Raw genomic sequence first — 21,850 nt, forward strand, 5'->3', positions numbered from 1 at the left:
TATAAAAATGTTGTCACCAGGTTCCCTGTTCATTGTGCCTTAGTGAATTCTAAATTAATAGCTCAGCCTTGAGTGAACAAAGGCTTGACTTGAACTGCCTGTCCTGAAAAGCCAGCTGAGGTTTGTGAAGTCAAGCAGTGTTATTTCTCAGTTGCGTACCATCCTGGCCAGGAAGTGCATAGCTCTGATTCTCCCATCCCTGCAATCCTGTTGTCTTGGCATTGTCGGCACTGATGTAACTGAGGGCAGCTGGAATATATAGATAATGCTGCTTTTGTGTCTGGAGCCAGATTTCAGACCCAGCCCCTTTTCCTGTTTGTATGTGATGCTTTCATGGCCCTCCTTCACAAGCATGTGTTTTTGCTGAGCACATCACAGATTTTAGCATGTTGATCTTCCTAACATCCCTGTCAGGGGAGGAAACGCTGTTCATTTTACAGAGGGAGCTGAGGCACAGAGTGTTCAGGTGGAATTCAGCTCACTAACTCTTAACTGTCAAAAGGATAGGGATATAATCTAAGCTCTTCATCTAGACTCCATTTTGTGTCATTGGAGAAGACTGGGTGCATCCAATAGGTGATTATTGCTGCCTGCCTTGGACATTTGCAGTGGAATAAGTTACTTTCTGGAGGCATCTTTCTCTATCTGCTGACTACTGACAGCTCCAGAGCAGTCTCAGACCTGGTGCGTGAGCTCTGGTGAATTGGATCCTGTCCTAAATGCCTCAGCCTCAGTACCACAGGAGCGCTGCTGCAGATGGGGACCTGAGTTCAGGTTTCCGGAATTCCATTTCACTCCTGAGCTCCCTGCCCAAAGCTCTGACCTCTGCCTGTTCCTGCTCTTGGCCCCATCCTTTTAACAATTCAGGTGCCACTCCTTCTCACAAAACTAAGAGATGGTGAAATACAGTACTTAATGTGAGGACGTTCACACGAGCATCAGATGTATTTAGTAATTAGGGACTTTTTTGTTTGGTTGGGGTTTTTTTGTTTTCTCTCCATGCTCCTTTTAGTAGAAAGTCACATTTTAAATACTAAATGGAGTCTCATTGAAATGTTGCTGTTTATTCCTCATGCTTTAGAAACCTTTTGGACATTTGTCCTTAGCCAAGGTAGTTCCAAATTCATACCCTGGTCTGAACTGATTACACCATGTGAGGCAGGGAAGGGGTAAGCAAAGGAGCTAAGAGTATATAAATCAGGTCAGTATTCATGCTCTGACCATACACTGCATGAAGTTCTTTTGCCTCTCCTGAGTAAAGCAGTGCTTTTCTGGAATAGGGAGGACAAAATCTGATCTTAAATAATATCCAGTCAATGCATAAGGAAATTGCTACTGTTTTTAAAGACAAGGAGACTAGAGAAGTCTTTAAAAGAGGATGGGTTCTAGTCCCACTGGCTAAGCTGGATTCATATAGCATTTCTCCTGCAACACTGAAAGGCAGTGAAGGGGGAATGATGCATGATTTAGCAATAAGCAAGAAACTTCCTCTTTATGGCAACAAGAGTTAATTTTTAGTGTTGATGCTGATCTGAAATAAGTCAGTTTTACTCCTAGCTGTCTCTGGAGAGGTTCTGTTTCCTTTGCTGCCAACTTCTGAGAAAAGAAGGAAATGACAACAGTTACCTTTGAAAGGTGCTCACTGTCACCCTGATGTAAATCACTGTAGCTTAGTTTTACTCAGTGGAGTACTACAATTTACACCAACATAGGTTTGAGAGAGTAGAGTCAGACCCGTACGGTTTGCTATATTCATCTCACTCCCATATTTGTTGAAAACTGGGGCCCATTTAAAGGAGAAGGGATTAGTAGGAAAATGTACTTGCCTTTTCAACAGTTCCTTTTGTCCTCTGTCTTTAGTGCCAGCTGAACAGAGGAGTCTTACTAGAGCTGAGGGAAATAATTCCAACGAAAATCCTAAATATTCTGAAAGAGTTATTTAAAATGTGCTGTTTGGGCAGCCAGCATGCTCAATGGAATATTCATGGAAAGCAAACACAGGAATTTTATTATTGTTGTTATTATTATAATATAACAATTCAAGTAACTTTCTCACAGCCTTTGCCCAACTTTAAACCACACTGTTGCAGCTGCTTGCACACACATGATCCCCTTGAAGTCAGCAGAGCTGCAGAAAGAGACTCCGTGCCTTTATTTTTGCCACACAGTGGCTCCATTGCATTCTTGATGTGATGTCTCCTCTCCACAGCTCACAATTTCCCATCTTGGTTTGAGACTGTGATCTTGTACCACTAAAGTACCACTAAAAGCCTTGCTTTGTGAGACTGTATCCTTCTTTCAGTAACTCTTGCTGCTGGGAATTTTTCTCTGGCATCATATGACAGTCTTAACACTTAAATCTGGAATTACCCTTTGTCAAAAGTTTTCAGATTCTGAGCAGTTTTCTGGCCCAGATAACCTTGGAGAAGGCAGCTGGGGGACCGAAAGCTTGCACCCAGCTCTGTATTTTTGCACCCCCTCCATCTTTATAGTGTTTTTCTTCATTATAGGAGCCTCTTTATGAAAGGGTCATGTTTAAAGCGAAAAGAAGAGATGGGCAAAGAAGTTGTCATTGAACAACCAGCTGATTTATAACAGCACTTGCTGGTATCATTGGAGACTGACTCCTGTCCCATAACAGCATTACCAGTAGAATTTTGACACTTATCCAGTGTCTCAGATAAGCCTCAGTCTCAGCTGTTTGCTAACAATTCTGCATCTCCTAAATATACTGCTAGTACTGCCATACAAGGCAAGTACATCTAGATTGCAGGAAGGCCACAGCACCTTGTTGCTGCAGGGCCTTGGGGCCAAGTTAAAGGGCCCATAGCATCTTAACATTCCTGGTTTCCTTTGCAGAGAGGCTCTGGATGTGGTACATTTGTTTCCTCTCTGTGCAGAAAGCTACATACTTGTCTGTTGTTTTTCTGAAGCGCTCAGGTTTTTGGGACATTAACTATTCTTCCAGCGAAGATTCATGTTGATTTAAAACAAAATACACAGTAGCTCCTTTAAGGTAATAGTGCATCTGCTTTGCATAGTTCAGTACAGATGGATGTCAAGAATCACACAGAATTGAAATGCCATCAGAGCTCTCTATCTGTGGTTGTCTGATTCTGTCTTTGTGTTTCCTTTGGATAGTTTGTGATTTATGCTTGTTTGGTGCAGTGAATATTAATATTACACAAACTCATTATGTTGCTGCTGCAGCCATGGATGCCAAATGAATCGATACAGCTTAGGTAGTTTATGTTCATTGTGTCTGGCAAATTAAATTGTACGAGAAGATTACCAGGCAATTTGGTAAAGTAAAACACACAGAGAAGAGCTACATGATCTTCATGTCATTTTCAGAGATCAGAAGCATGAAAGATACTGTATTTCCCGTCTTAGTTGTTCTGATTGTAGTTTTAGTGAAGAAAGAGTTGGTTATGTGATGGGAGAGTATTGTGCTCCTTCTCTGGGAGTGTTGTACTGACAGCTTTGGCTGAACGTTCCAGCAGCACAGCTCTACCAGGGACAAAAGTCTGCAGGAAGAAAGCAGGGAGATCATGAGCCTCCTCACACTTAGGCTTTGAAGTCAGGGAATTAAGAAAAGCAAGAGCATTTACTTTCTTGGGAAAGCTCTACAGTTACTCTAGGTTGATCTCGGTCCTAAATCCTTGCAGCTTGTTGCCTGGGAGAGGCACCACTGGATGAGGTTTGCATAAAACTCTGCCTGCCTTCTCCCTCCCATGTGAAGAAAAAGGCTATTTGGATATGAATTAATAGCACAGAGCTGCAGCCCTTGGAAAGGAGACTGGAAAGAGGGAAGCCTTCCAGGAAGTTTCCAGCTCCCTGGGAAGTGTCACACCCTTCTTCCTCCAGGGTTTACTGAGATTTATGAAGCTGCAAGGCTTAGACACAGCTTCAGCGTTTCCATCACACCCACACTGGCTGCGTACTAGCATGTCTTTGGGACCTCTGCTGCCAGGAGCAGAAGCCTGCACGTGCTCTAGCCCATAACAGTGCCTCTGTTATGAAGTCCAGCCTGACACTGATGCAGCTTTTAAATAAAAATTAGCATCCTAAGCTAAATTGAATTCTTTCATTGCATCTGAAAGTCTTCAGTTGCAATTTCAGCTCTTCGGCTTTTTCCAGCTTTTATTTTCCGTTGTCTAAAGATACCCTAGAAATATGGAGTTTTAGAAGCTCTGTGCTTCTGAGAGATAAGCTGAATCCTCAGCAGTGTTTCCAGGACCCCAGCTAGTGCTCGAGTGTCCTACATTCACAGCCATTAGATGATTCATTCAGGTATTTGTAACAAGTTCTGTCCTGTGTGCACAGAGATAATACTAATACAGAAAGCACTGTGTGTACCCCATGACGCTTTTTGCTCTAAATCCTTGGCTATTTATTCCATACGCTATATATCATGGAAGCACCTGCCAACCCTGCAATTAAATATCAAGCTTTTTTTTTCAGAGATGTCTAGTTCATATGTCCAGGGAGACTATTCTGCTTGGCTAAAGCAGACTCTGGTACACCAAAAGCCAGTTTTCGGTTCCCCAAGTACTGTCTGTTATGCCATTGCAGCAGTCCTGGTGTGGTGTTGGGTCTGGTAGTGTTTCATGGCTGAACATCTGTATATGTCTGCATCTGAAAAAATTATTTCAGAGGAAAACAAGCCAAGAAGTTATCTTTATGATTAATTTGTTCTGGTTTCTACATTTGAAAGATAGCCATTTTCAAATCACAAGATTACAAAGGAGGTGGTTGTTAGTGATTTTCAGGTGTGTTTCACATCCAGTATGGTGTATGGCATCTTTCCTTCCAAAGCTTATCAAGGGCAATAATTAACCCAGGGGGATCTACCAGAATGAAGTGACTTTTATTAGATTTTTAAGTAACAGGGCTGAATTTCTTGGGCACCCGCAGTGCTCCTGTGGTAGAAGAGCAGATCTGAGTTCTAATATAACGTCCTTTACATACTGAAATACAGCAGACTTTGAAGGTGGGGGACTGGAAGCACCGTCATCTTCAGTTACAGCTGGAAGGAGGGATTTTGGAGAGCGGTGAGAATTTGGAGGGGCACGTTCCAATGTGTCAGCACAGCTGAGCTAGTATGAGAGGTACTGTCATTGCAGGCAGGGAGAGATAGCAGTTGGTTATAGCATCCTTCCCTCTTGGCAAAGAAGGCAGCAGGAGGGAGTCATGATTTGTCCATGATTCTCCTTGTGTCCAAGGCTTTAGTACCTATCGGTGCCCTCCTGGTCCCCATTTCTTTTTCTGTAAGAAAAGGCAGTTAACCATTCCTGCCCAAGCTCACAAGCTAGTTATTTTTCCAGGTGTGTCCCGGCCACGTGGGGCTGATGGCAGTAAAGCTGCTTCACCCTATTGTCAGAAGATAATTTGTGTGAAGAGATATCAAGGCTAGATGGGGCCATTGCAAGCATTTTGTCTAACCTTCTGGCATAACATAGGCCAGAGTCTCTTGTCTCTTAATTTCTGCATCAAGTGCAGAAATTCTGTTTGAGGTAGAGTTTGACTTTTAGAAAGATTGTCTTGATTGTATCAGGTGCAATGGAAAATACATCACAGTGTAGAAAAGTCTCACTGGGCAGTTAGTGCTGACTCTTTAGCAGGGTTTGGATCCTATTATTGTCAGCCATGCACCCTTTTTTGTGCTAAATTAAGGATCTGCCAGTTATCAGAAATCTCTTCTGCTTAAGGGGCTGAGTAGAATTGTACCATTTGTATGTGTTTGTTATTAAAGAAGGACAACACTGGTGTCTCCTTTTTATTTGGTTTATTTGTGGCGTTTGCCACCCCTCTGCTTCTGCAATAACTTCCCAAAAATAATATGACCAAATGTTTCCTTAAGTTTTACTGCAGTCTGTCAGGTTGTGGATTTTTTTATTTATTTCTATCCCATTTCTTTAATTCCTTCTCCTTAAAAGGTGATAAAAAACTTTCTGAAAATCTTAGTAGTATTTTTTTGCCTTTCTACTAGACTCTGTTGCTTCCTTCTCCAAGTGTTGCAATGAAATCTCCAATGCCAAAACAGATGAACTTGTAAATTAAGAGGATATTGTATCAAAGGGTTTCATAACATTTCAGAAGATGACACTGACATTATATGTTATCTCTCTTGCTTCTTGAAAAACTGCTTGATTAGTTAGGGAAGTCTGTATAAATCCGTTCTATGTCTTTCATTAAATACTACATTTTGTGCATTTTCCTAGTAGAGTCTAGGCAACAGTGTACTGCAGTTGCTGCCATCAAACTTTCAGAGTAATTCTGGATGTCCCAGCAATCTCTCTTTCAAGATCTCAAATTCCCATTTTCAGCTTCCCTGAGTTTTAATGACATCCTGGTGGCAGGAGGCTCCTTTCTGTTCTGCTCTGCCTTTCACATTAAGCAGTTCTCAGTAGCTGTTGTTGTTTTGTTGGTGTCTAGTTGACCATCACAAATACTTTACCTACTGTAACTTTTTAATTCTGGGAAATTCTTCTGTGTCTATATTAAGTCTTTGTCAGAAATTTAGATAGCACAAGGCCATCTTTGTCCATGAAAAGCAGCAGGTGAACCCAGACTGATACTAGTCAGCCTAATGTAATTACTCCGGGCGAATGAAGTAGGAAGAACAAACATGCAAAAATACATTGTAAAGTACATTAGATGAGAAATCATTTCAGTCTTAATAATTTACATGAAAAAGGAAAGCTTCTCACAAAATATGTATATTTAGAATATGAGTATCTAAATACCTTTTTAATATGCACTAAGTTTGCCAGAGGAAAAAGGAAGAAAATTCATACGGAGGACTCAAACAGAATAGATGATGCCCGGCTCTTCACAGAGAATTCTTTGGAAGTGCTTTATGGCAATTAGTCTCTTGCTTTGCAGCCAGGCCAGCTGAAATCAGCAGTGTTTCTCAAGTAAGCCCTTCTCAGCCTGAATAGATTATCAGGACCAACTTCTCAAATTGCCTCATGGTTTTGCAGGTCAAGTGCCTTAAATCAGGATTTTTTTAATGTGTTAGCTGTTTTCTGTCACACTCAGGCTCCTGAATTCAGGCATATAGGTTTGGAGTCAGACTTACCAAACGTGTTGGATCACAGTTTGGTTTCTACAGATTTAATATATATTTAATTACAAATCACCAGCTCACAGTACTTCCTGGTGAGGCCTACTGCAAATTAACGCTCAGTGGTATCGATGGAAGAGTCTGTAGCTGTATATTGCTTCAAACCTTGATGCATGACATGTAAATTTATTGAGTTTTAATATAAACTGGTTTAAAATCAGGCAGCATCTGCTTAATCCATGAATAGCTGCTGGCTGTGTTAACAGTCAAGAGAGCTCACAGCTGATCCATTTTCTTTTCTCTCCTGAAAAGAAAGTAAGTCAATAGATATAAAGAGAGTAAGTAATAAATATTTCTACACTGCACTGATGAGGCATTCTTGGAAAACAGCAAGCTAAACAACTCTATATAATTCAGTAGATGGAAAAGTGGACTAAGAGTCAGGAAATAATTATGAGAGCTGGGAGAAAATTTTCCTCCAGTGACTAGATTTGAAACAGAAACTGTTAGTGAAAAACATCCCTTTCTGAGGAATCATATTTGTGATTTTCTTAAAATAATAAAAGCACCTGAAAATACAAGGGGCCATGATTTGGAAATGCACCTGGCAGGGCTCCAAGGAGTTGTCATTTCAACACCTGTCTGTCCGTGATGGTTGGGGCTCACGAGCCTGAGAGTGCCGTCCACAGCGTCCCACGGCAATGGGACTCCTGTGATAGTGCTTTGAGCGTAAGGTGGCAGGACTCTGGAGCATCCTGTGCCAAATACTGTACTTTCTAAACACCCATGCGACGGGCATAAATGCCAGCACAGCCTAAATTGCCCTTTGTTAGCCAGAGTAAAGAGTCTGTCTTTCTTGTTAAATGCTGTGGTAGGGGAGGGAAAAAAAATTCTCAAAGCTATAAAAAGACTCTCCAAAAGATGCGGTGGGGAGAAGTGGGAGTAGGCACAGATGAAGTTTAGATTTAGAATGTTAAAATTATTATTTTATCCAAATCAGCTGGATGGTTATTTCTTTTAGCGTATTATTGCCACCAGAACCTCAGCCCTGCTCTAAATCAACTCAGCATTTCATCAAGAAGCCTATTCTTTGCTATAAGAGACCAAGAGTGCACAATTATGGTTTCTTTTCCCCCTTGCATAATAAAATTGGGAGATTATCATCAAGTTTCTATTCAGATTTTAGGAAGGCTTTTTTATTTTATTTTTAAAACCTATCTTTGTCTGTAAGAGCTCCCTGTTCAGGCCAGCATGCTGTAATGATTACTGCTGTAAAGGCTTCAGTGGAGATGTGCTCTATTTCATTCTCAATGAGGGTTGATGGCATTTTGAGAGGCTCAGAATATCCTTTGATTACTGTATAAAACAGACTGGGGAAGATGGCAATGCAGCGTGCGGCATAGGAGGGGGCTGCTGCTCCAAGTGTTGCTCATCAACTTTCTTTTGTGCTTTTTTTTTTCGTCTGCCATGTCGCAATCACAAATCATGACCGTGTTGTGGTTTTGGTCCCATTCCCCATCTTTTCCCTGTTTTGGGATTTGAAGCTCGAGGTTTGTACGGAAAAGGAGCTGCTGCTGCCTCTGTGTTTTGGACAGATGCTACAGCATATGAGCAGGAGCAGTGCCTTGACCCTTCTCTCCCCCAGCGAATTGTTAGAGTAGCTAGGAAATGGTATGTTGTCTCCTCCAAACTGTGGGGAATTGGCCCAGTGTTAGAAGGTACCATTTTCTGTAAAATGTCTTGGAGAGTGTATTGAAAAAGGAGTGACAGAAAGCTAGTTACGGGTGACAGGAATGATATGGGAGTAAAACAGATTGAAAAGGAAAGATAGACACATGCAAACTGTCTCTCTTCCCGCTCTCCTATCTGACTCTCAGGGTGCGTTAATACAAAATAATAGGGAAAAGGAATTCTTGCGTCTTCATTGTTGTGTCATGCTTAGATCAAATTACATATTGTGCCAGATGAAGTCTGTTTGCCAGCTGTTCTGAAGTTGGAAGGTCGAAGGTGTCCAAGGTCCAGAGGACAGGGGGGTTTCCAGGGAGAGTTTTTGATGTCACATAGCAGGAGTGTGCTTTTATTCCCAGCCCAGGTATCAGAGAAGAGGCTATGGAAAAGCATTTCACTTACATTTCCCTGTCAGTGTGCCTGGATACTGAGTGTTGTGGCCACATCATGCACCTCTTAACAGGTTATTTTCATTGGTGGTCTTCTAATCTTTGCTACTTTGTGAAGTGTTAGACTGAAAATACATGGTATATGTATGGTATTTTCCAGTAACAGCGCAGGAAATATTCTGTGCAACATTTAGGTATGTCATTTTCTAGAGCACTATGCCAAGATTGTTAGGCATGTTTTGTTTGTGATTTATGCCATTTACTGTTCACAGTCCAGACTAAACTACTCCTAGAAAGCTGTATTCAGATTTGGGCATCTTACAGGATATGGACTGCTCTAAAAGAGTTTATAAGTCTGAAAACAGGCAGCTGTTAGGAGAGAAAATTGTGCAAGAGAAAGTTTAAGTGACTCACCTGAAGCTATGGAGTAAGTCAGTACTGACCAGAACCCAGGTCACCAGTGAAACATCCATGCTGATATTGAGCAAGTGCAGGGATGTCTTAAATCCACCATACTGCCAGGACGTGATCTGGCACATCCAGATGATACAGGCAGCTTATGTGAACTGAGTTAAAGCTCAGGCTGCTTGCAGATCTCTTTTGACAAACCTCTCTTCCAACAAACAGTGACCAGAAAAAAAACTTATGTGCAGAAAAAACTTATGTGCAGAAAAGACTTATTCCTTGTTTCTTTTAGTCTTTTTCTTTTCTAAACTGGATGGTTTTTGTCTTGGTTGTGGAAGGAGCAGCCATCAGAGACTGGAGCAAACACTTTAGCTAACACAGAATGGTGCTTTCATTCTTTTCTCTACCTGTGTATCAGCATTCAAGGTAAAATGTTTGCACACATTCTGAGAAAGGCTAATGCTGGAAAAGGGAATAGGACTTCACCATTTCCAATAAAGATTCATTGATCCCCAATGGAACTTTATGGCCATTGAACTAAAAGCATTATAAATTGTTGCATAACTACTGTCCACAGCATGTTTATGTTATTCCTACCTTTTATTTTTGTTGCTGAATAATAGGCTTCCCTTTCCTCTCACTGGAAAAATGAATGTCCTGTCTTTGCTACACTAACTCAGGTGGGCCACATTGCTGTTTGTGTGCCTGAAACAGGTGATGTAAGAGACACACAGACACACATCCCAAACCAGTTTCAGAGGATGTACATCTCCAGTACACTGTGATTGTTTTTCTATGTGCATAGTGCCAGCAATGACCCGTACCTAGTGCCGAGCCATGACACTTAGCAGTGATGCTAATGGGAACTTTTCTTCATAGTCCTAGAGGAAAGTGCTCAGTGGGGAATGGAGTTTTGTTAAGTAGGGTCAGGAGCCCAGGCTGAATGGAGGAGAGAGCATGAGGAATGCCAGACTTGTGTCAGGTGCTGCGAGCTGTAGGGATGGATATGCTTTAACTGTAACAGCCCAGGGAGGCATCTAATCCTTTCTTTTTATATATGGCCCTGCTCTGAGCAGGGGCTAGAACCAGAAATCTCCAGAGGTCTGCAAAGCCTTCTAGCTATTACTAGACAAACAGCATTTCCTTTCTATTTAACATTACACAGCGATCTTGTGGTACACGTTTCTTCTTTCCTTTGATTTTTGTCTCACACATGTTTGCTGTGGGCTCTCTGAAGCAGGGCAGAGTAAGCTGTTAGCTCTGTGGTCAGAGGGAAGCAGGACTGCTCCGGAGCAGAGGTGGCTGCTCTCCTGAGGTGGTCTTTCCTATTTGAATTTCAGTTCAGATCATTTGTAAATACCAGGCCGGTCTCTTGAAATGTAGCTGGAGTTTGCTCAGGGCTGGTGGGACAGCTCTGTGCTGTGTGCTCTGCCTGCAGCCCCACCAGAGCATCCCAAATGTATTATTCAGATCCACTTGAATAAATCAGCTGTCCTCCTTCCTAGAGAACTGCTGAAATCTTGGTGCACACAGCAAGATCTGCTCAGCCTGGTATGTTAGGAGGCTACGGTTTGATGACTCAAGCCTGGATACTGACTTGGTTTCAGATCAGGTAAACAGTTTCTAGGGGAAGGAGGAACGTGAGCTATTTCTGGGGGCACACAGCCCAGGACTGAACTGGTACAAAGAAGTGTTGCAGAGCTTGATCAAAACAGATAATCACTGAGTTGCCCGAGGCATGGACCATGAGACGCCCCTGAACAGGATGTGTGAGAAGCATCCCAGTGAGAAGGTGGGAGTGTTTTACTCCTGCTTTATGGTTTGGTGCTTTTTGCATATGAGAGCAGAAGGAGAGTGAAAGGGAGTTGGGTTTTCATGTGGATAGTAGCAGTATCAGAGCGGGTTCAAACATGTGTGTATGTACACTGATGTTGGCAGAGCCTTGCCTTTAGTAAAGAAAAATCTTTCAGTCCCTTTGAGCTTAGCAGGCTGCTTAAGAACAAGAAACATTAATAATTATGCAACTCTTATCAAATGTGTGTGCACGTCTTGGTGGGTGACAAGGAAAACCAGCTCTGCAGCAGCGAGGGTGCTGTTGGGAGGCTGTGCTAGCGAGCAAAGCATAAGGGTACCAGATCATGCTGTAAAATGAAGTTTTATTTATTTGGTGATACTCCTGTACCACCCATAGTCCCACAGCAGCATCATATCACTGAGTACCTTGAGCATTTCTTCCACCTGAAATCTGCAGTGGGTGCAGCTTTGAAGGCAGCTATGGTCACCCTAGGGCTGCTGTGGGATGAGCTGTAGCACAGGCAGGGGGAGGAGCACAGGTCTGGGTGCCATACTCCAAGCATGACGCTAGACTCAAATGAAAAGAGTTAAGGCAGAGGCATATTCACACAGCTACATAAATTTGAGTGGCAGAACCCAACAAGGCTTTGATTTCATTACAGTTTACCATGCAGCCAGAAAATATTATGTCCCTGCTATAAAGGAAGAGATGTTTACCTTTGGGAGATTTTAGAAACACAGAATTGGAAAATGAAATTAATGAATAGAAAGCAATAACACAAGCCAATATTCACAAAAGTGTTATTTACCTCTCTTTTATCAAGGCTCATTTTACACAAATGTTAGCGGTTATAGTAGCTGATATGTCACTGGTATTTAATACCAAAGGGCCTCTAAAAAGGCTTTAGGGGCATTTGCTTGTTTTTTGTCTTTTCTCCCTGATGCCATGTTTGTGTCTAAAATTCAATATTGTGGTATAAAGAATGAAATCTCAGGCATTTCTGGTTAGGGCTGCTCATGGGCAGTTAGAAAGGCTGGGCTCCTTCTGGAGGATGCTTAGAGTTTAAATGTTGGTGCATGTGTGCACTCCAGAGCTAATGGATATAACGCATATTACACTATCAAAAGGGGGTGATTATTGATCAGTTATTTTTTTTTTTTAGCATGCAAGTTGAGAGGTTTTAAGTAGGTTTATGTAGTGAGGTCTTTGAGCAGCAAGCCTCTGAAATCTCTGTCCATCTCTACAAGCTAGAGATCTTGATAATTCAGGTCAGAATTTCAGGATCAGAAACCCAGAAACCTAGACCTTCTTGGTAAAGGAACATCAGCTCTTTGATTTCAAGATAGTATTTAACATGTAAAAACAACAACAACAAAATAATAAAGTAAATTGGATTACACATACAAATCAAGCTATTTAAGTTTTACTTGGTAAGGTCCAAATGTATCTTTTACTCATAATGTGATTCATGTCCTGACCAGTAAGAGTTGGCTTTCAGTACTTTTCTTGGAAGCCTACAAAATGATGACATCACATTGCAATTAGCAGGCAATTTAAAGACATTTAAACAATTATATCACATTTTCAGCCCCACTAATTGGCACCACAGCTGTTTTCTTTGCCTCGTTTTTTTGGAACAGTGGCCACAGGGTATTAACTCATGGGGGGAAACAGTAAAGAATTAAAAAAGCGTGTAGACACCAGTGGTTTGGAGAAGAGCCAAGCTGTAAGGTTCTGTGTAAAGGGTGTTGCAAGACAGCTATGTTTAGTACAGAGCTAAAGGGGAGGTATGAAGAAAATACCATTACTGTGATCTTAGTTGGCAGGTCACTGACTGGGAAGGGTCTTTTCAGCAAAAATAGCAATAAATGCATTAATGCCAGACAGTTCTCTCCTGACATCTTGGGACGGGCCTGTTATTATGTTGTTATAGTTGCACTGTATGTATTTAAATGTTAGAGTCACAGCCAAGAAGATCTAAAGATAGGATGCTGGGTTTAGCCTTTTGTCATGAGGGTGGAGCAAAGCATGCCTACGGATAGATAATGTGGCCATCCTAGAACAATATTTTTTTAAGTTGCTAATCATCTAAACATTTACTGGCAGAAAAGCACAGCCCTGTGTACTGAAGCCAAGCCTGCTGACAAAAGACTTGCTTTTCTAAGTTACCCTTAAGATCACTGTGGGCTATGAACTAAAAGTAGTTCAAGACAGCTCTACCCTTACTCATGCAGAATCAATGAGCCACAAGTTGGAATTCATGGGAGTGCCCCTATGAAAATAGAAATATGTAAATTAAAGGTGTGTAATGTAACACGTTAGTACCAAATAGAAAAGGAGTGGTTACAGTCACTGGTTTAGTGTCTGTGAAAAGCAGGCAGCAGTGAACTCCAATCCTCTGCAGGTAATAGTAACAGAGTATTGCTACAGCTCTTTCCACTCTCCTACAGTCTGAAGGGCTGTAGCCACCTTGGAAACTGAAAGAAGCCAACCCCCTCTTTGGAGTCTGGCAGCCTGCAGACAGGAGGAAGGGGAGCTGGGGAGCTTTACAAGGAGGTAGAGGATTCCAGGCAGAGCTTTGGATTCCTCACAGTTAAGAGAATTGACCCTCTGTAGTCAGCACTTTGTGTTTCTCTCTGGATTCTACCCACAAGCATCAGTTTGCCTAAATCTTCACCACCCTTCATGGACCATATTACTTACCTGTATTCAGTCTTTCCTTCTCCATCTTTTTGGAGTATACAGAAAGCTTCCCTGAATTCAAGTAAATATGAGATCAGAGGGCAAGAAGAAGGCAGATTAAGTCTCCTATATGCAGTGCAATATCCTACAGCTATCACTAGCATCGTCAAAGAGCATCTGGCAGGCTCAGGGGATGTTTTTTATTCATTTGTCTAGTACGTTCTGGGTTGTAACCTGTCCATATGTCATTACAAGGTGACAATAAATCTCTGGTCCAAAAGAAAGGTGAGGGGGTTCAGAGGGGGTCTGACCTCCACAATCCCGTTTCCCCTGTTTAAAGGGACCTTCCTAGTTGTCCCAAAAAAGCCTTTGGAGAAGACCGGCAAGTTACAAGCTTGCTGCATAGTCTGTATCCAGATGTGTATTGAGGACCTTGATGCCTGCTCTGTTTAGAAAACAAAAAAGCAATCTCTGGTAAAGTGTCTTATGTTTCCTCTTCTGTCATGATCTCTCTCAAGTGTGATCATCTCAGCCAGCCAACTGCTGACTTCGTTTTTTCCTTCCCTACTTGTGAACTTTTCTTGGCTGTTTTTCTTCTGGATACAAGTACACTCATCTTGAATAAGAGAGAGACCATGCACAGATGGGGCAGCACTGAAGTTTCCAGGCTTTCTGTACTGCCTTAGACAGTGCTTTCTTTGCACTTGGCATCATCCTCACTTCTCTGGCTGTCAGCAGCCACAGCTGGATCAGAGAGGCCAAAGCTGCTCCCAGGCTCAGGCTTTAAGTTTAAACTCTGCTTTTCAAGCATAATGAGCTCTTTGGTGACCACTTAGTGAAATCAGTCACGGTTGGCCTAGACTTCGGTGGTGTTTCAGCCCCTCCTCCGTCAGCCCTGTTACCCCTGCGCAGAGCCCTCGGAGCTCCCGCTGGCTGCGCCAGGCAGAGCTCTGGCACTTGCACTAAGGGTGGAGCGACGGCTGCTCGGCTCCCTCTGCACCAGCTGAACCAGGCCTGTATTTGGCCATTTGATTTGAGAGCGATTTGCTGACAGCAAAGGAGGTTCAAGTTCATCCCCAGCCTCTAGAGAAGTGGCTGTTTCAGTGTTTTATTCTGTCCTTGTGCCTTCCATTTCTCCCTGTCACATTTAGGTCTTATTACCATCTCTCCCTTTCTACTGAGCCTCCTGTCACATACCAACCCTTTCTCCCTCCCTGCACCTCACAGTCTCTCTCACTTGCCATTGTCCTCTATTCCTTTGCAAGCCACCATTCCCTGGCTCCTCAGCATCCCAGCTGCCAGCTCCTCCAGCACCACTTTTCTTGCCAGCCTCTCAACTCCTTTGCAGGCCGCTCAGACTGCCCTTTCCTCCTCCCCCCTCTCCCCACTGGCAGCGGGATCACTGAGACCCTGCCATAGATCCTCTCCTGTGTTCCCTTCCAGCACCTAGTTTCCCTGGGGAAAAACAACTACGGAGTCCTGCTCAAGCCTTACTAATGGATGGTGCAGACAGACAATTCAGCTAACAAAAGTTTTCCTGCACTTTTGTAATTTGCAGCCTTGAGGCTTTTTTAGGTCATAACTTGGCTAAATATGGATGAATTTTCATGGGGATGGAGAAAAGTGTATCTCTAACTATGGCTCATCACTACATTTACACCTCAAGCACAAAGTCCTAGATCTGAGTAACAAAATGCCTGTGCGAATATTTCAAATAGAAGGAAATGGGCATATTTTTGATCACCAGAAAAGGGTCTTCAGATAAGCAGCATGCATTTTAAAAAAGTTTATGTTTGGTTTTGAGGTTTTTCCTGATGCAGATATTTTGCTTAAACACAAAGCATTCCTTTATAAAATAAGATATTTGTCAGTGACCATCACCTCCATCCTGATGTTTTGGCAAGAAGTTTATATGGCAAAGATTGACTGTAGTACATCCAGTCCTTACTACGTGAGGATGCATGTTGTCTCGTCTTTTAATTTTGTTGTGTTTCTTGGTGTGGCTATGTTTTTGAAACCGATTGCAACAAATGAGATACCTTCTAAAGTGGAGTGTTCTCAGGGTGGCTAGACTTCTCTCCTGAGGTGGTGGGTTTCTCCTAATTTATCTCAAGCTTAGACCTTTTTTTCAAACCCTGGCTTTTTCTTTCCCACAACTAGGAGACAAGGCAAATACAATAAAGTTTTTGAAACAAAATGTGAAACAAAGTGATTATGAAGAACTGAACTTCTAGTCTTAAAAATAACATTTTGGCAGTACAAAAACAGATAAAAAATAAAGGGGTCTTCGTTTTATTTTTATTTTCCTCCAAAAATCAGCATTTCCTCAATGAAAAACAGGCCAGGTTTGAGTAGCAGTAATAAGTATAAATTCAGCCGCTGTTGTGTTGATGTTACAGCAGCGCAGGGTCCACAGGATGGTTCCAGAAACCAATACCAAAAGGAAAATCTCTGCACGGACACTTCGATGTACAGCCTCCAGATTTCTCGGTGAAACCCCTTAGCCTGTGATACAGAGGTAGCATTAGAAGGATGGTATATATTGAGAGCAGGACCATGGCATAGTCTTGAAATCCAGCAGCTGCTGTGCTCTTTGGGTCTACCAAAGCCTAGGGACTGTTTTTGCTGTGATACTTGAGCTAGCCATGACAGGGATTAATGACAGTCTTGCACCCTCCTGTCCTCCCACTTATCCCTCTCCTGCTTTGTCCCTGGGAGAGGAAGCCTTGGCTTGGAGCTAGATGCCTTCTGCACTTCTCCTGCCTCTGAAATTGAGTGCACTGTCTGTCGTTCTTTCTGTACCACATGTTTTTCCAAAAATTAAAACATGAGACATTTGCAGGATATGCAGCTGTCAGTAGGTGTAACATGGCACTTGCCCTTATCCAGCAAGGGGAACTCAGTAGCCCTCCCTAAGACTGGTGAGGCACACAGCTTGTTGACACTGGTGAGACATTTGCCATGATTGAATTCCTTGAATTTTGGCTTCAGTTAGGAAATCTAACTGATGTGCATGTTTCTCCCCATTAGCTCATACAGCTCATGTGACTTGTTTCATTCATGTGACCTCTTATTACGTATCCATCATTCCATTTTTCTTTCCTATTAGAGTGAAATTGGACACAGCCCTCCTCCTGCCTACACCCCTATGTCAGGAGTAAGTATTTCATATTCAACCTTCATCCTTTAGGTTTTCCTTCTTCCTCCACTACGTATTTTCTGTTTCAAACCCCTTTTTCCTACATAAATGGCCCAAAAGCCAACAGTGAATGAAGTGTGTATGTAACCAAATAGGATCTCTACACTCAGCCTGGATTCATGTGCAAGCTCTATGGACCTACACCCAAAATTCTGCCAACTTTTCTTGAAAAAGCATTTAGGTAACAGGCTGGGATGAATCTGTACATTTTTCCTTCCTATTTATAGGTCATGGTGTTGAAATTTCCTTGCACTCCCTTGCTGACAAGCAAAATGGTAGGTTGAGTTGAACCATTGAGATGAGGTACCACTACAAACACAGTTCGCCAGCCTGAAATGCACTGCCTGATGGTATTGCATAGTGTTTGGGTGACCATGTGATTGCCACTGCAGGACACCCTAAAAGTAGGCTCCCCCAGGAGTTCTGAGGTGATAATGTCCTCTGTGCCCAGTCCCCTTTGCAGTAGGAGATTTCCCTAACATGAGGTTTAAGGGGCTTGTTCAGCATCAGGGGAGATTGCCAAAGTAATAGAAGAGGAGATACCGTGTTTGCCTCTTGCAGCTGTGCATGTCCAACCTCCACATATCTAGGTAGGAGACAAGTTTTCCTGCCCGCTCTCCAGCCTCATTTCCAGCCCTGAGCAGCCAGCTTGCTTCCCTGCCCCCCTCGCTGCGCCGATGGTGCCTCCCTGGGAGGGGAAGCCGGCTCAGCACCACTGGGCAGACGGACGCTTTGCAGCCTGTGCTGCTGCCGATCCTGCAGCGCTGGAAACGAAGTAGTCTGCAGGACAGACAAGGCTTCACCTGCCTGGTGAAATGCATCATTGAGCACGTGTGGCAGGAGAGGCACAGGAGCCACAGAGATGACTTGCTGTTGAATCTTCTCTCCCTTCGGAGCCTCCTTTCTCATGCTGCCTTTTCTTTTTCAACAGAACCAGTTTGTGTATAGAGATGGTGGCTATGCTGCAGAAGTGCCGATGCCGTACAGAGCTCCTGGCTGCGTAATACCAGAAGCCCCAGTTGCTCAAGGGGCCACAGCAGAGATCTTTGAAGATACTTGCTGTAATGGCACACTACGAAAGCAAGTGGCAACCCTGGCAAAAGAGGACAGCAGCACCCAGAGGTACAGCGCTGATCCCACAGTCTTCATACCCGAGCGGGTCATCCGGGGAGAGCTGGATGAGGATGGGTACATGACGCCAATGCGAGACAAACCTAAAACAGGTAAAAAATTGTCTTCCCAGAGAAGCTCCTGCTCTAGACTAACTGCATTCTCTCTTTTTCTACATCAGCAGCTTTTCACCAAAAATGGCTTTATTGAATAACCCTGCAAGGTTGAAACATTCTGACTTGCTTAATATTTCTTTGCATGGGGATTCATTTTTCTTTCCTTAATTTACTACTTAGAAAAGCTCAAATGTGCCAAAATGTCAAGTTTGGTAATTCCACCTGTAACTTTTCTTTCTGGGAAATAACAAGAGAGAGGAATGAAAAAAAAAAAAACCAAAAAACTCCTCCTTATCCAAACACAAATCTTCAGTTATTTCCAAGAAAAGGATCTATCTTTGGCCAACCATAGCCTCCACTTTGCTTTGTTTATTGATCTTCTTTATCTTCATGTCATTGTGCTTGATAAATGTCATGTTGAACATGTCACAGAAGCGATACACACAGTTGGCATTTTATACCCAAGAGAAGTTTAGGATTGAAAGAATAAGGTGTGCTTCAGAGAGACCATCACTGCAAGGTGAAGTTTGCCTAGATCTGTGCCAGCTCAGCACAGAGTGCTACACTTCCCAGTTTGCCATCCTTCATTTCTTCCTTTTTAAATAGTGACAGGAGTCATTTAGATGTAAGGTGACGTGTCATTAGTAATTTGCTTTCAAACCTTTTCATTAGCTTTAAAGAAATTAATGCAAATGTAAATGTCAAGTAACTACTGGGTTTGCTTCAGAATTTGGAAGCCACTTACCCTTTGTGTTACATGGTGGAAATGGAAGGAGTCCTGGGGCTTGACCCATGGCAGTAGCAATTGTGGGAGTGCACTCATGGCTCTGCTCTTCAGCAACAGCCCTTGCATCACCCTTGATGCTGTGAGTTTGCTTCAGTGTGGGCCCACATGTATCTTCACATGCAGGTTCGCCCTGGGGAGCCTCAGAGTTCTGCAGGAGCATAACACTTCACAGGTGCTACCTGAGCCCTAGGGGATGTGGTAGTAGCAGCTCAGGAGAAAGCACCTCCTTCCTGTCTCACTGGGCACAGATGCAGGGATGTCACAGTGTGGCCATGATGCTGCATGCCCTCTGCCAGCTGGGGAACTCAAATCAAAGCACTGCTGGGATATCATTGCTTAAGAAAAAAAATGATTCCACTACGCTCTTGGTGCAGGCACATGTACCTGTTCCACCTCTCAGATTCAGCAGTTTTAAGCTGTGTGGTCACAGGTACTCACAAAGTCTTGAACTTTTGCATTTAATAGTTTTGGCCTGTTCATGGATAAAACCGGAGTTGAAGTGAGGACCACAACTACTGTGTGGCTGCAGGGCCTGTTCCCTTGTGGGCAGGACTCTGTGTGGAAGTGTCTCCAGAGCCCGTGACCAGAGCCATGCTACTGGAGTTGGCAAGCTGAGAGGTCATCCCTCACTGATGGCAAGGGCTTGGAGATCCTGTTTTGTAGGGCACCTCTAGGCTGTGAGATTAAAGACAGAATTAATACTGGAAGTGGGTTTGATCTGATCATTTCCAGCTTTGAATGAACTGGATGGTTTTGATTATCTTGCTGCAGGGGTCCCACCCCCATTTTTGTCCCCAGCCCACCTCCAAGCCATTTCCTTTGCAGCCGACTTGCAGTGTCAGCAACCTCCTTCCTGCCCTGGCTGATTGGCTTAGTGTTTTGCAGCAAGACCTCAAATACAGAGCAAGGCAGAACATGACACCCAAAGAATCCACGGCTCTGCGGCTCGGTCACCTGTGTGTAACTGTAGGAGGGAGCTTACTAAACGTGCGTTTTTAACCTCAGACAGCCAGTCTCTTTATGTTTCTCTTCCCTCCCCCACCCCCTGTCTAGCTTTCCATGCAAGCTCCATATGCCTTAAAAGCTTTCTGTGATTCAGCTACGTTTTTCTGTGGTGTTAATCCACAGAAAGTGATTTGAAGTAACTGTAACCTGCTCCATGTCCTGTTTTGGAGCTGATGTTAGACTCTCTTGTACTCTTTCCAGGGCTCATTTGAATCATTTTTTTCATAATGCTTCAAGGCCCTTTGTCCTTCAGGGATGGAAGGTTTTTAATCAGGCAAATTGTTCTGTTAGAAAGGAAGCTGTCTTAGAAGTTAGCCCTTGGGGATGGTTTTTGTGCAGAGAGGCTTAACTAAGATTTCTGTAGAGCTTTCTGGATGGAAAGACTGCAGAGCAAGAGGGTTTGACTGATATGTCCAAGGTTGCCAAGAGAGTCAGCAGCAGAGGCAGAAGTCGCTCGGCACGTTTGGCTCTGTAGGTCATACTCTGAGAGGAAGTTCAGGATCAAACAAGGCAGACGGGCTATGGCTCAGTGAGAGCTGTAGCTCAGTTTCCAGCTTTGCTGGAATGAGTGGCTGGGGTGGAAGGATTCACAAATCCGAGTACTGCTCCTGGTACAGCCTGGTAGTAACACACACATGATGCTTGCTACAGGGATGGATTACTCCCTCTCTTTGCTGATCTATTTTTAATCTTTCCTTAGATTACCTGAACCCGGTGGAAGAGAACCCATTTGTTTCCCGACGAAAGAATGGAGATCTCCAAGCTGTGGACAACCCAGAGTATCACAACGCTCCGAACGGGCAGCCCAAAGCAGAGGATGAGTACGTGAATGAGCCATTGTACCTCAACACTTTTGCAAACACCTTGGATAATGCCGAGTACCTGAAGAACAATTTGCCGGAGAAAGCCAAGAAGGCCTTTGACAACCCAGACTACTGGAATCACAGCCTGCCCCCACGAAGCACCCTCCAGCACCCGGACTACCTGCAAGAGTACAGCACAAAATACTTTTACAAACAGAATGGACGGATCCGGCCCATTGTGGCAGAGAATCCTGAATACCTCTCCGAGTTCTCCCTGAAGCCTGGCACTGTGCTGCCCCCGCCACCCTACAGACACCGAAATACAGTGGTGTAGTGACCATGGTCTTACGGAAGTGGAAAGGCAACCCCTTCTAGCTGCCTCACTCTTTCTCTCTCGCTCTCCTTTTCTCCCCACCCCCCCTTCTCCCATGACCTTCCTCTTCTTGCCAGATCACTCATTTTTGATATTTCCAAGTGAAAGAATGTCTTGGAGTCGTTTGTAGATTGGGTTGGGAACCTGGAAGGAAGGAAGGAAGGAAAGAGACTGAAAGAAGGCGCGTACAACCTTGCGTTTCTCACTTTCCGCAGATCTGGAGAGTCGGACGGTCAGAGAAGCCAGACAGTACCAGTAAAGGCCAGTGGCATTGTTGCCTGCTGTCGAGCTAGTTCTCAGTGATTCGACCCAGACACTGTGCATTCCTGGAAATCTCAATGCAGTTTCCATTAGAGGGAAAAATGGACAATTTTTGTATCATGTGTGAT

The 21,850-nt window shown here is 43.4% G+C and overlaps 1 protein-coding gene across 1 annotated transcript in view; it reads left to right on the forward strand.

The window, feature by feature from the left end:
• Positions 1-21,422, forward strand: part of ERBB4 (erb-b2 receptor tyrosine kinase 4) — a 412,269-nt gene extending 390,847 nt beyond the window's left edge. Inside the window, exons 27-29 of the mRNA XM_035891859.1 lie at positions 17,495-17,542; positions 18,199-18,490; positions 20,986-21,422. Of these exons, the coding sequence (XP_035747752.1) occupies positions 17,495-17,542; positions 18,199-18,490; positions 20,986-21,422 (777 nt within the window). The remainder of the gene's footprint in view (positions 1-17,494; positions 17,543-18,198; positions 18,491-20,985) is intronic.
• The last annotated feature ends 428 nt before the right edge of the window (positions 21,423-21,850 follow it).

This window comes from Egretta garzetta, unplaced genomic scaffold (assembly GCF_000687185.1).
Source record: "Egretta garzetta isolate BGI_Z169 unplaced genomic scaffold, ASM68718v1 scaffold230, whole genome shotgun sequence".
In the NCBI taxonomy this organism is placed as follows: domain Eukaryota; kingdom Metazoa; phylum Chordata; class Aves; order Pelecaniformes; family Ardeidae; genus Egretta; species Egretta garzetta.